We start from the raw sequence: 15,057 nt of genomic DNA on the forward strand, positions 1-15,057 counted from the left end.
TCGGACAGCTGTTGGCTGTCTGGGCATGCTGTGAGTTGTAGTTTTCGAACACTTGGATGGCCAAAGTTTAGAGACCACTACATAGTGGTCTCCAAACTGTGGTCTTCCAGATGTTGCAAAACTACAACTTCCCGGCATGCCCAGACAGAAGTTGGCTGTCTGGGCATGCTGGCAGTTGTAGTTTTCCAACATATGTATGGCCACAGTTTAGAGACCACTACATAGTGGTCTCCAAACTGTGGTCCTCCAGATGTGGCAAAACTACAACTCCCAGCACGCCCAGACTGTCGGGGCATGCTGGGAGTTGTAGTTTTGCAACTACTAGAGGGCGAGGACTTACTGTATATAAGTATAGTACATGGAAAGAAATGTTGCTGGTAATGGACACAAACAGAGTATTCAGTTCAATAGTTTATAAACAAGATTGGCGCTGTGCACCTTCAGACTCCTACTGTGAGTTAGAAATCATGTAGGTCGTGTGGAAAATTCACTCAGCAATGAGACCCAATTGCTCCTGTAGAGAAAGTTAAAAGCAAATATCCCACCATTTTATATACAACCACACATCCTCTATTCAAGCTCTATTCTTACCCCTATATCCCCTTTGGATAGGGGATAAGATGTCTTAGGCTGGGTTCACACCGCGTTTTGTACTTACGGTTCGGTATACGGCTGGGGGGAGGGGGGGGAATCGCGGCGCCCGCACTCAGCCGTATTTGGGAACCATATTTAATGTATGTCTATGAGCCGACCAGAGTGAACCGCAGCCTCCGGTCGGCTGCGTTTTCGGCCGTATGCGGTTTCCCGACCGCAGGCAAAAACGTGGTCGACCGCGTTTTTGCCCACGGTCGGGAAACCGCATATGGCCGAAAACTTGTTTTTTTTTCTGGCAGTTTTTGGATTGCTGCCACTGCAGTTTTTGTGCCAAAGCCAGAAGTGGATTCAAAAGGAATAGGGCATATAAAGGAAGGACTTACACTTCTCCTTCCTTATGGATCCACTTCTGACTTCGGTTAAAAAAACTGCAGTGGCAGCAATCCAAAAACTGCCAGAAAAAAAAACAAGTGGAAACTTAGCCTATGTGTGCACTGCAGTTTATTATAGCCTTCAAAGTACTTTTTTATTTTATTTTATTTTTTTATTATTATTTAGATGACTAAGAGGCATAAATAATAAAAAATAAATACTGCCCTAGAATGACCCAATGTATCTACAGGAGCTCTAACAATGGACTACACACAATTATGTACAGATATTGCACCAATCTAACCAACATTATGGTTTAAAGCTCCTTTTACACTACATTAAAACCGTGTGTAGCAGACAGGTTTTGGCACATAAATTAACTGAATTCATAAACCCCCATCCATATACATATTACTTATATAAGTAAGCAGTCTAACCTGCTGAGAGGAATGATCTCTTAGATAAGACGATAATAACATTTATAGTGTTCAAAGATTATCAACATGACCTGTGAAGTCAAAACTTCCCATAAAAATACAGGACACACAGAAGTAAGTAACAAATATTTGAGTTTACTGCAACGTTTGGCAAGCCTGGCTATGTGTGCAACGGTCCTCATCAGTAGCACCAAAGTGAACAGGTGTTCTGGGCCACGGACTGCCAGCTGTGCTAAATTGCACAGATAAAAACACATATTTGCCATGGTCTACAGACATAAAAAGTAACAGTCACATAAAAGCTGCAAACATATACATACATTAGTGAGGCAGCTGTAATGCCCTAGGAATGTATGCAGACCATACAGCATTATGCAGCTAATTACCTGACACAGAGCTGTTTGTTACAGTAAACTGCTGGGCTGATTTCTAATTTTGCCCTCTCAGAATACACAGGCTCGAGGACTTGGCTTGATGCTACATTATGTCAATTAAATAAAAAAAACAGACTTGAAGAATTAAGTGATTCCCTCGTGATCTGCACTACAGAGAAGAAACCTATTTAGGATTTCACGAACAGTGACGATTACCAAGGTCACCCTACTGAAATGTCAATTTTTTGTTACCAAAGATGAAAAAACATTAAAGGGGTACCCCAGCGCTAAGACATCTTATCCCCTATCCAAAGGATAGGGTATAAGATGCCTGATCGCGGGGGTCCCGCCGCTGGGGACCCCCGTGATCTTCCACACCGCATCCTGTTAGAATCAGCCCCCGGAGCGTGCTCGCTCCGGGTCTGATTACTAGCGATCACGGGGACGGAGCATAGTGATGTCACAGCTCCGCCCCCATGTGACGTCACACTGCGCCCCCTCAATGTAAGCCTATGGAGGGGGGGTGACAGCTGTAAATTTTGCATTTTTCTAACTTTGAAGCTCTCTGCTTGTAAGGAAAATTGATATTCCAAATGAATTTTATATTGATTCAAAATACAATATGTCTACTTTATGTTGGAATCATAAAATACACATATTTTTACTTATTGAAAAAATTATAGGGCTTCAAAGTACAGCAGCAATTTTCTAAATTTTTTATGAAAATTGCTAAATTTGAAGTGACAGATGTTACAGAACTACAACTGCCCGTCTTGGCATGCTGAGAGTTGTAGTTTGGCAACATCTGGAGGGCTACCGTTTGGGCATCACTGTAATAGTGGTCTCCAAACTGTGACCCTCCAGATGTTGCAAAACTACAACTGCAGTTGCAGTTTGGCAACCACTAGAAGGGCAGCAGTAAATATTGCTTTACTGACAACTTTCTTCCCCCCCCCCCCCCTTCACCCCTCCGTTGCCTCCCTACCTGCACCGATGATGTCCGTTGTCTCCACCGATGATCGGCGGTCCCCACGGCATCTTGTCCTCAGGTACCGGCCGCCATCTCCTTTCCCCCCGTTTCTATGGCAACCCCCTGTCGTGCACTGCCATTGGTCAGAATTCATTTCTGACTAATGGCAGGGAATAGGAGGAGATCGCACCACTGCAACCTCGTTCCTATCCCTCAGGATGATCGGGGCTGTCACTGACAGCTCTGATCATCCCTATTTTACGGGCGATCGGGTCACCAGAGACCCGATCAGCCCGGAATAGCAGTACATCGCATGTCTGACTTGACATGCAATTTCCTGCGATCACCGACATGGGGGGGGGGGGGGGGGGCTCAGGACCCCCCTCGGCGATGTGCCGGGATGCCTGCTGAATGATTTCAGAAGGCATCCCGGTCCGGTCCCCGACCGGCTAGCAGCGGGGACCGGAATTCCCACGGGCGTATCCATACTCCCTCAGTCCTTAAGGACTTTAAAACGGGGGCGTATGGATATGCCCGCCGTCCTTAAGAGGTTAAAGGGGTTATACACCATAAGGTGATTTTAGTACATACCTGGCAGACAGTAATGGACATGCTTAGGAAGGATCTGTGCTTGTCTTGGGGCTAAATGGCTATGCTGTGAGATTACCATAACACTGTAGCTAGCTTTTTGTGAACAGGTATTTCCTGTTTGACTTTTCTTTTTTTGACTACAAATCCCACAATTCCATTTTCCTTCCTCCCACACATCAGCCCCCCAACCCAATCAGGGTGCCTACAGTAGTTGCATTAGTTGCAGATTGATCTCTCTCCCACCAAGCGATCCCTCCACCCATTGAAGCAGACAGGCTCCCTGTCATCAGCTGTGAGTCAGGTCTCGGCCACATTGCAAGCTGGGAAAGATCTGAGACAACAGTCATTTTATATGCAGATCAAAATAAATATTGGGGTGAAAATCACATAAGAATTGTGAGAAAACCGTCACACACGGGTACAGACACTATATTATGAACTACACTAACTTTACAGCCCCTGTAGCATAGTCAAATAGAAAAAATTCCTGGAATACCCCTTTAACTTGCAGACAAAACATTAATGGGAACCTTCTAAAAATAAATCATGTTACTAGGCCATCTTACAATCTTTTACTGATAAGTAAATAGCTAATGATAAGTAGATGAAACTGCCCCACTATACTGCAACCCTAACTGGCAATCAGGGTTGGGAAATAGATTTTTATATATGTTGCTCCCCTCTTTAAAACATTCAAACTGTCCAGAATTCGGTAAGATACACAATCTGTCTACATTTACTTCAAATACAGACATCTTCACCCGAAACAGATGGGCAGTGCCACTCATGCAGTTCTGACATCACGAACAATGACCGGCGGCGGCTGCTGCAGGACGAGGCAGTCCTGCGACACACCTGGGGGTAGCACTAGTATGTTGTGGCACCCAGTTTTGAAAAAACTGCCCTTGCAGGATACACAACCATAAACATGGTTTGCATTTATAACATGTTTTTATTGGCACACAGACAAGTTTTATATTTTTATTAACAACATATCTTATGTATCAACTATGACAATGTACACTGTCTATTACACAACATGTGTTTTTTATGCAGCCATTTCCTGGGTCATGGCTTCTTATATTGTACTTATTTTATTTCTGTATGCCATTCTTTATGGACTGTAGGAAAAAAGCTACAACTCTTTCCGAAAGTGTAGTGCTTTTTTATTTTATTTGTACATAATAAAATATTCTCCTAAACTAACAAGACTCCCCCCCGTGATGACTGTCCGGACCCTGAGAAGTGCCTCTCTGAAGCATCTTTACTTTCACACTGCTATTGACATTCCCAGCACCAGGCCAACATTGATAGTGGCTGCAAGAGATGAGCGAACTTACAGTAATTCGATTTGTCACGAACTTCTCGGCTCGGCAGTTGCTGACTTTAGCCTGCATAAATTAGTTCAGCTTTCAGGTGCTTCGGTGGACTGGAAAGGGTGGATACAGTCCTAGGAGAGAGTCTACTAGGACTGTAACCAACTTTTCCAGCCACCGGAGCACCTGAAAGCTGAACTCATTTATGCAGGCTAAAGTCAGCAACTGCCAAGCCGAGAAGTTTGTGACCAATCAAATCACTGTAAGTTCGCTCATCTCTACAGGCTACTATATATATATATAAATATATATATATATATCCTTTTTTTACGGCACTTCGTGTGCCCTTGTTTCTTCTTCTATTGTTTTCTATACTCAAATAGGTTTAAAGTGAACTTATGGTTTAAAATGAGAATATATGCTTCATATGCATGCTAAAGTAGAATGACTATACATTGTAATGGTTGTTTTGTATAAAGTTGTTTCTCCCTTCTTACTTAAATAAAAAAAAAAAAAGTCCCTTAGAATAAAAAACATGTGCTTGCCTGCCCTAAGGTGTAGTAGAACGTTTGTCTGCATACAATTACCATGTTCCTGGTTTTAATAAATGCATCGGAATGACCGCTAAGTTCTGGTTTTTGTTCTACATGAACAAGGGACCTATTACAGATAGACCCTGAAGAGGAAGGAAGAGGGAAAGCAAACGGCAAAGCTGCCAAGCTCACAGGCTGTTCAGCTGCAGTATCCCAAGGGAATATGCTTCACAGGCATAAGACTGCCCCTAAGTTCATTGCACACTATTTTCTTTTTTATTTTCTCTTGGACTTCCTTTCTCTTATTAGAATTACTTAGGTTTGCACTGGCACATTGTTTTACAGATGTCTAAAAACAACATTACTTGGTTTCCTATATACCGAAGAAGTTGTATTGCCCAGTGGTTCTTAAGTTGGTAAGTTTACTTAAAGGGGTACTCCAGCCCTAAGACATCTTATCCCCTATCCAAAGGATAAGATGTCTGATCGGCTGAGGACCCCCGCAATCTCTCAAGCAGCACCCACCTGTCTCAGCTGCACGCAGCGCTGGAGGCTCCGTGTCTGAAGCTCTATGTAGAAAGAATAAAAGCAGTTTTGAAGCAAAAGGGGGTTCAATCAGGTATTATTAAGGTGTACTTAATAAAGTGACCAGTGAGTGTATATGCCATGTTTATATAGAGAGATCTATAACAGATAAAACTACTGCGCCAAGTTATGCTATAGCCAATGACTGCTGCCTAAAGTGGTGCTGCAATCAAAGCAGGGTAGACCTGTGCTCTCTACATTAGTTGTGCAACGGACATGCAGGCACAACTCTAATTCCTTTCTGTAGTAGAGATGCCACAGAAGGGTGTCTCACATGGGACACTGATGATCCATAACAGACAAATATAGGTTTCACACATTAGCAGACATAGGGGAGAATTGGAACACATTTAGAAGAGAAAGCTTGTTGTGTAACACAAAATTTTTGCGTAAAACACAGGCAATGTCATACATTTGTAGACAAAATGAGATAAAAATCTGCAAAAGTAACATGCAAGCCTTGATAATATCCCTAAATAGATAGTAAAATGATATACAATTTTTATGTAATGTAACCAACAGTCCCAAATGACATACACCAGTTAGCAGACCCAATTATAGCATCCCATTTCACAGAGAATATCATTATGACTGCCAAGAGAGGAAAGAGCTTCTGGTAAGAAGCAACTATGGCCCAGATTTATAAAACTGTATGGGAGGAAGAATAGAGTGATTTTCCCACAGCAACCAATCACAGTTTAGCTTTCACTTGACCAGAACTCATTAGCTGAGCTGTGATTGGTTGCTGCGGGAAAATCACTCTATTTTTTTCTCTCACATAGTTTGATAAATCTGGGCCTATGTTGCTAAAATTCAGCATTCATTTGAATCTAGAGATCCACGGGCACGTTGCTTGCCATGCAGAGATTGTCACACAAGTGAGAATATTGTAAGAGCAACAACACTTCTGCAGACGGCACAGAACAGTTTGACATTTGTCAATATATATCAAGCAAAAGTATGAATATAAATTATTACACTACATGTGGATGTTCCAAATTTATGTTGGCCTGAAATCCAGGGAGCTGAGAATTTATACCAGGGAATAATGTTAGAGAGACATAATGTCAGCAAGAGAAGTACAGGATATTGGCACATTAAATACCCTACCAAGGCATTTAAAACAGGTGTATAATTGTTATCCCAAATCATTACAGATTAAAGGTATTAAAAGAGTGCATTATGGCATCAGAGGAGAAAATGTAAAGCAAATTCTAGCCTAAAAGTGCAAGGGCCCCCGTACTATTCTTATAATTGTTCATTTTCATCTGTTCCAATATTATTTGGTAGCTTCCTTGTATTTGTATTTTTAGTAGCCTAGCGAGCTATCCCATATTTGTTGAACCCTTCACAGAAATCCAGGGGAAAAAATTATCATCAATGGGAAAAGTGCATATATAACAGCGGTACTCAACTGGCGGACCATGGTCCACATCCGGAGCGTGGCTGCCAGTCATCCGGACCTCCGGACGGTTCAGGGAACCTCTGTCCTGGCATTCATATTTATCAGTGTCTTTAAGATACCAATGAGGGAACACTCTGCTCCCTGCCTGACCAGGGCTTCTCCTGTGATGCAGGCGGCGCAATTAGTACTGCCTACATCATCTGCTCTGGCCAGGCCTGACAAGGAGAGGAGCAGCGCAGAACCTGAGAAGCAGCCGGAAGGCCTTCAGCGCCCGGCACCATAAAAGTGAAAGTAAGGATGCAGGGGTCTTTGAGTTGGGGGTTGGTGGTGTTCGGGCAGAAGGGAATAAATGGGTTTGGGTGGGTTAAAAGTGAAAATATGAATGATGCAGGGGTGTTGGGGTAGGGGGGGGGGTGTTGGCATTAGGGTTAGAAGGGGGCAGCAAAGTGAAAATAAGAATGATGCAGAGGTCAGGGGGGGGTTAGGGCAGAAGGGAATAAAGGGGTCTGGGGGGGGCATATAAGTGAAAATAATAATGATTCAGGGGTCTTGGGGGTGGGGGGAGTGTTAGGGCAGAAGGAGATAAAAAGGTCTGGGGGCATAAAAGTGAAAATAGGAATGATGCAGGGATCCAGGGGGGGGGGGGGCGGTTTAGAGCAGAAGGGGTTAAAAGTGTCTGAGGGGGGCATAAAAGAGAAAATAAGAATGATGCATAGGGTCTTGGGTGTTAGGGCAGAAGGGGACAATCGGGTCTGGGGGGCAGAAAGGTGTAAAGAAGAATGATGCATGGGTATTGGGGGTGGGGGGTATTAGGGCAGAAGGGAAGACAGGGGTCTGGGGGGGCAGAAAAGTTTAAGGACAAATGATGCAGAGGTCTTGGCGGGTGGGGAGTGTTAGGGCAGAAGGGGACAGAGGGGTCTGGTAGGGGACAGAAAATTTTTAAGAAGGATGAAGCAGGGGTCTTGGGGGGCAGAGGAGTCTAGAGGAGGACTTAGGGGTCAGAGGGGCAGAGGAGTCTGGATGAGGACTTAGAGGTCAGGGGGGCAGAGGTGTATGGGGGTATCTATAGGAGGGGGGGAAGAGGGGTCTGGAAGAGGACCTAGGAGTCTGTGGGGACTTAAGGCCGACCCACATTGAGGCCATTCATCCGGCAGAAATCTGCTTGCAGCAGAGTCCAAATGTTTTCAATGGTTTTCTGCTGCTCAGTGCATACTGTGAAATCGCCACAGTCGAATTCCCCCAGCAGAATGGACATAAACCCCAGGAACTAACATGTTCGTTCTTTGGGTGGACGTCCATTCTGCTGGAGGAATTCCACCAGACTGCATTGTCATCTCTAGAGATGGCGCACATCCATGCAGTCCTACTGCCAATGGCTTCAGCGGTGCCTGCAGCAAGCGGAAATTCAGACCCTTAAGGGTCTGCAGGAGGAGGGGGAAATGGGTCTGGGGGGAGTACAGGGGTGGGATTCTGACAAACAGAGGAAACAGTGTCTGGCAGTATTATTTTAGGGGTCATGATGTCTGGCAGAGTTATAATGATTATTGTTGTTATACAGAGGATAAGGATCTGCTAACAAAGTAACCAATGATGTGCAGGCATCAGACTCTGCAGAGAAAAGACCAGAGGATAGGGGATAAGATGTCTGATTGAGAGGGTCCCACCACTGGGGACCCCGCAATCTCTCATGCAGCACCGCCCCTGTGTGATGTCATGCCCCAACCCCTCAATGCAAGTCTATGGGAGCAGGCGTGAGGGCCGGAGTGCCCCTTTAATAACGAACATATATTGGAAAAAAAAAGTCATGTATTGTTCCGGTCATCAATAAGCAATAGGTATTTAAGCCTTTCTTCGTTTTTTTTCTCATACTATGTATCTTACTACATCCTCCAGCTGAGGTCCTTAAACATACGCTTGGGAATCAAATATTATGTGTAGTAAGTTATATTCTGAACGTGGAGCACATTCAGTGCGGTTACATGAACCTTGTATGTGAAAACTATTGAATCTTTTAAAAATAGCTTCTAGAAAAACTGTTAGAGAAAAGATCACTAACTATTCATTATCATCAGCACATCTACTATAGACGCTAAATGTTATTTATTGGATTTAACCCTTTTCTGATCATTTTACACAAACTGATTGTTTTGTGATTCAAAAAATAAATAAAATTAAAAAGCAAAGACATAAGTAGGCTTTATGAAGCTTTGTACAAGATATAGGACTATAGTGTCATATCTTACACCAGTGTTTCCCAACCAGGGTGCCTCCAGGTGTTGCAAAACTACAACTCCCAGCCTTTGGCTGTCCAGGCATGCTGGGAGTTGTAGTTTTGCAACATCTGGACGCACCCTGGTTGGGAAACACTGACTTACACAGTCAGTAAAATTCCTGGACAGTCCATAGTGGATTGTTCATAGAAAAAATGAATCTGTCTTGTACAAATGATTGTGATTGTAATTATCATCAATTTACATTTCACAGTGAATGTGGCTAATATATGTCCATATCCGTATTCTGAGCAACAAGCATACATGACTTTATAATAAATAAAAAAAATCAGATTGGCAACCCTGAGTCTCTCTCAGTGTCTACAGATCTTTGCTCTTAGGCAATACTGGTTCACTGGTAAAAGATACTTCAAAAGTAGTCAAGTTTACAAAATGTTACAAGAGCAAAAAGTTACATATTTCCTAATAACAAGTGTATATATATCTTCAGACAAATCTGCTCTGCAAATGTAAAGTCTGGCTCATTATTTGTTCACACAAAATGTTTCTTTGTATAAAGCAAGAATTCCTATTTTAAGTGCTGATATATGGAGTGTTAATGCTGGACCGTAACAAGGTGTGTGGTACTGTGGACATCACTTACATGTCTGTTTCTTCAGCTTTCATGTACATTGCAGACCAGAATAATTCTATACAGTGATCCCACGAGTTACAATATTAATTGGTTCCGGGATGACCATTGTATGTTGAAACCATTGTATGTTGAAACCATAACTCTATGGAAACCTGGTAATTGGTTCTGAAGCCACCAAAATGTCTTCAAAAATGGGAAAGAGTAAGGATTAACGATAAATAAGTACAGTAAACCCCCGACATGCGATGGCCCCGACATATGATCAAATTACGATGGTTTCTCAGAGGCCAACGCATGTCGATGTCAGCATCGACATACGATGCTTTTATATGTGGGGGCCATCGCATTAACTGCCATCCGACAGCGCAAAATGCTTAAGCTGCTGTCGAATAGCAGTTTAAGCATCCCGGACAGGTTTGCTTACCTATCCCCGCTGCTCCGGGTCCACTTCGAGATCCTCCGGCATCTTCCGCATCTTTTCCGGGGTCCGGGCCTCGCTTTCCGGCGTCGTTATTACGTTGTTACGCACGCCGTGCCGGCGCAGCAGCATAATAACGTCACCAGAAAGCGAGGCCCGGACCCTGCAGAAGATGCGGAAGAAGCCAGAGGATCCCGAAGTGGACCCGGAGCAGCGGGACAGCATCGGGAGCCCCTGGGACAGCATCGGGAGCGGTGAGGACGCGGTCCGGAGCGGCGGGGACAGGCGAGTATAACTTCCTATACTTTACATTGCACGAATCCCTCAACATACGATGGATTCGACAAACGATGGGTCGTTTGGAGCGAATTACCATCGTATGTTGAGGGACCACTGTAGATAACTAATATAGATAAAGCAAATCTTTCCATATAAAAGTAAGAAAGAGCTGCTGGAAGCTGTAAATCACTGTCTATGTGGAGGACAGGTGCTACTTCAGGGTCCTGTACAGTACACACAGTGTCCCAAAAAAGTTACATGGTGCTGACCCCACCTGGTGTCCAAAGGAGCAGCTAACCGTGGCACAGGTAAAGAGTAGTACAGAACATGTAATACCTCCCGTCACGCCCCCTCCCATAGACTTGCATTGAGGGGTTGGGGCGTGACATCCCACAGGGGCGGAGTTGTGACGTCACAATCTTCCGTCCCCGTGGTCGGGAGGAATTAGCCTGAGAGCCTCCAGCGCTTCCGGAAGCAGTTACAGGTGGGTGCTGCTTGCTATATTGCGGGGGTCCCCAGCAGCGGGACCCCGGTGATCTGATGTCTTATCCCCTATCCTTTGGATAGGAGATAAGATGTCAAGGGGCGGAGTACCCCTTTAAGCGTATTATATATTTCCTCTCTGCTGGTTCCCTGGGACTGTTAGTTGGATCTTACACCTTTCCAATTTTATCTCCTGTTTTGTTTTTTTTACTCGGGGATGTAGCCATTCAACAGGGAATCCACAGGTCTCTCATAGCAAGCAGCACCTGCATGTTCAAGTCTCGGGCAATGGTTGCCATAACCTGCTCTGATACCTTTATAGCGAGTAACCCCCAAATAAGTATGTACATGCACCCACTGAAAAATACAGTACAGCAATCTTTCTTGTTAAATAGGTTACTTGTCTCCCTACCTCATATGTTGACAAAACCACTGAATTAAATGCAGTTTGCGTATACCAATTTCATCTTGGCATCTTTCATTGGATGTATAATGTAATACATTCTGTTGCTTATATTTAGAGTTGTATATACCCATCCTATCTTTTAAGAATAGAATTGCTTCATATTTTCTTTAACCCCTTAAGGACCAAGGACGTACCGGTACGTCCTTGGTCCTGCTCTTCCGATATAACGCGGGGTTACACAGTAACCCCGCGTCATATCATGGCGGGCCCGGCGTCATAGTGAAGCCGGGACCCGCCTCTAATAGCGCGCAGCACCGATCGCGGCGCCGCGCGATATTAACCCTTTAGCCGCGCGCTCAAAGCTGAGCCGCGCGGCTAAAAGTGAAAGTGAAAGTTCCCGGCTAGCTCAGTCGGGCTGTTCGGGATAGCCGCGGCTAATCGCGGCATCCCGAACAGCTGACAGGACAGCGGGAGGGCCCCTACCTGCCTCCTCGCTGTCCGATCGCCGAATGACTGCTCAGTGCCTGAGATCCAGGCATGAGCAGTCATCCGGCAGAATCGTTGATCACTGGTTTCTTATGAGAAACCAGTGATCAACATAGAAGATCAGTGTGTGCAGTGTTATAGGTCCCTATGGGACCTATAACACTGCAAAAAAAAAGTGAAAAAAAAAAGTGAATAAAGATCATTTAACTCCTCCCCTATTAAAAGTTTGAATCACCCCCCTTTTCCAATAAAAAAAAAAACAGTGTAAATAAAAATAAAAATAAACATATGTGGTATCACCGCGTGCGGAAATGTCCGAATTATAAAAATATATCATTAATTAAACCGCTCGGTCAATGGCGTGCGCGCAAAAAAATTCCAAAGTCCAAAATAGTGCATTTTTGGTCACTTTTTATATCATTTAAAAATGAATAAAAAGTGATCAATGCAAAAATGGTACCGTTAAAAACTTCAGATCACGGCGCAAAAAATGAGCCCTCATACCGCCCCATACATGGAAAAATAAAAAAGTTATAGGGGTCAGAAGATGACAATTTTAAACGTATTAATTTTCCTGCATGTAGTTATGATTTTTTCCAGAAGTCCGACAAAATCAAACCTATATAAGTAGGGTATCATTTTAATTGTATGGACCTACAGAATACATATCAGGTGTCATTTTTACCGAAAAATGTACTACGTAGAAACGGAAGCCCCCAAAAGTTACAAAACAGCGTTTTTTTTTCAATTTTGTCGCACAATGATTTTTTTTCCCGCTTCACCATAGATTTTTGGGCAAAATGACTGACGTCATTACAAAGTAGAATTGGTGGCGCAAAAAATAAGCCATCATATGGATTTTTAGGTGTAAATTTGAAAGAGTTATGATTTTTTAAAGGCAAGGAGCAAAAAACGAAAATGCAAAAACGGAAAAACCTCCGGTCCTTAAGGGGTTAATATTAAATTCCATTGACTGAACTATCTGAGTGCAAGGAGAGCTTCCGTATTAGAGGATAAGCAGTGGTCATTGCCTCATCTACTGAAAACACACCTTGTTAACAAAGCATTTCAATTACTTCATATAAAAACTCAACAAACCTCTTCATAATATTTTCACCAGTCTGATTAAACACTAGAAACCTATGCACTCTTTCCAATATACCACTCAGACAGTAAGCTTCCTTCTCTTGGGTGTTTGTCTTCATGCTTGGATGCACTTATTCCTGTATTGTATCATGACTCCCGGTATTCTTATGTATCTCTTGCAAAGTACTGTGTACATATTTGGCAATATATAAAAAAAATAAAAAAATCTATATACATACATAACGTATTACTGGATTATCTATTCAGCCTTAAGAGTGTTAAAAAGGAAACAGGTTAACAAAAAAGAAAATATTGTAGTAGTGCAACAGTGTTAATTGTATTGAGGATTAATATTCTTGAGAGTGGTAGATTTCTAAGCGAGAAGCTTGTTACAAGCGTCCTAAACCGTGCATGAAGCAGGTAACTTCATCCAAAGGAATAAAAAAGCTCATGCTTATGTTTAAATCCCCTGGTGAATAGCGGGTTGATCATTTTTTATGTACTAACTATCATAGATAATATCATTTTCACCATAACATATTCTTAAAAAGTAACGTGTATAATTTCTTAAAGTGTACCTGCTGTTTGTAAAACTTTTCATATAATGTAGATATTAGAATTATATGTATATTTGTAATACACATTGGTTAAAAAATGTGTATATTTTTGGGTGAACAAAACGTTGTCTTGTCCCTGCAGCTATTGCTTGTGTGTCTCTGTGCAGAGACAAAATACAGGAAGTGTGAGAAGGACAAGCAGGGTGATATGAAAAACATCTTATATCCAAAAACTGCAATTCAATTAAATGGTGCCAGAAGCAGAAACCCAAATGGTGCCAGAAGTGTCCACTAAATGCAGATACATTTGGATAATATGATGGAAAAGAGAGTTATCAGCTTCTATTGTGCCAGTCACTCTCATAGGCAACAGGTCACCTTAGGCTCCTTTCCCACTATGAGTATTCATCCATTATTATACATCCATTTTCTGTGTAAGAAGGGAAGTATAATAACGGATGAAATAACGAGTGCTAACGGCTGAATAATGTCCATCAAAATAACGGGCATATTCATCCGTTAAGACATGTAATAACATCCTTCATGTACAGCCGTTTTAACGCCTCTGCCTACACACTCCCACAGCCGGGACTACTACTACTCCCATCATGGAACAGACTTGTTTCCATGATGGGAGTAGTAGTTCCCCGGCTGCGGAAGTCTGCTGGTGGCTGGGGAGGCTACATTAGTGTTTGTTTAACTACCCCCATCATGGAACAGAGTCTGTTCCATGGTGGGGGTTGTAGTACAGGGGCTGAGGCCCCTTCTGAGACCCCATGCGATCAGAAGTTATTAAGCAGGGGAGCGGGCGGCATGCTGCGCTCCCCTGCAATGTATCGTGTGTTTTTACTTTCATTTTTAAATCCCACACGGGGAGCCCTGAATGGCCAGTACCGAGGAGCCATTCAGGGCTCTCCACGGGGTTTTTAAAATGATCATTGTGAGTGGCAGCAGGGGCCATATATATATTAAAAGCGATGTGGGGGGCAAGATATATAGCGCTGCAGGGGGGGCAAACATATAGCCTATATATCTAGCCCCCCCAGTGCATTTATAATATGCCCCCCGCAGCGCAACCCCTTTACTCACAAGCCTGTTTTGACATTAAAGGGTACCTCTCATCAAATAATCTTTTGATATATTTTAGATTAATGAATGTTGAATAACTTTCCAATAGCATGTTAATGAAAAATATGCTTCTTTCTATTGTATTTTTCCCGATCAGTCCTGTCAGCAAGCATTTCTGACTCATGCTGGAGTCCTAAACACTCAGAGCTGCCAGCCTGCTTTGTTCACAGCT

At 43.1% G+C, this 15,057-nt stretch overlaps 1 protein-coding gene across 5 annotated transcripts in view; it reads right to left on the bottom strand.

The window, feature by feature from the left end:
* Positions 1–15,057, bottom strand: part of AFG2A (AFG2 AAA ATPase homolog A) — a 436,735-nt gene that overhangs the window by 213,234 nt on the left and 208,444 nt on the right. Inside the window, exon 15 of one of the 5 annotated variants that reach the window (XM_056563855.1) lies at positions 5,713–5,756. The exons of the other annotated variants lie outside the window; for them this stretch is intronic. Within the exon in view, the coding sequence (XP_056419830.1) occupies positions 5,718–5,756 (39 nt within the window). The 3' untranslated portion in view covers positions 5,713–5,717. Of the gene's footprint in view, positions 1–5,712; positions 5,757–15,057 lie in introns of those variants that run through there. 5 annotated transcript variants of the gene reach the window in all.

Source organism: Hyla sarda, chromosome 1 (assembly GCF_029499605.1).
Source record: "Hyla sarda isolate aHylSar1 chromosome 1, aHylSar1.hap1, whole genome shotgun sequence".
Taxonomy (NCBI): domain Eukaryota; kingdom Metazoa; phylum Chordata; class Amphibia; order Anura; family Hylidae; genus Hyla; species Hyla sarda.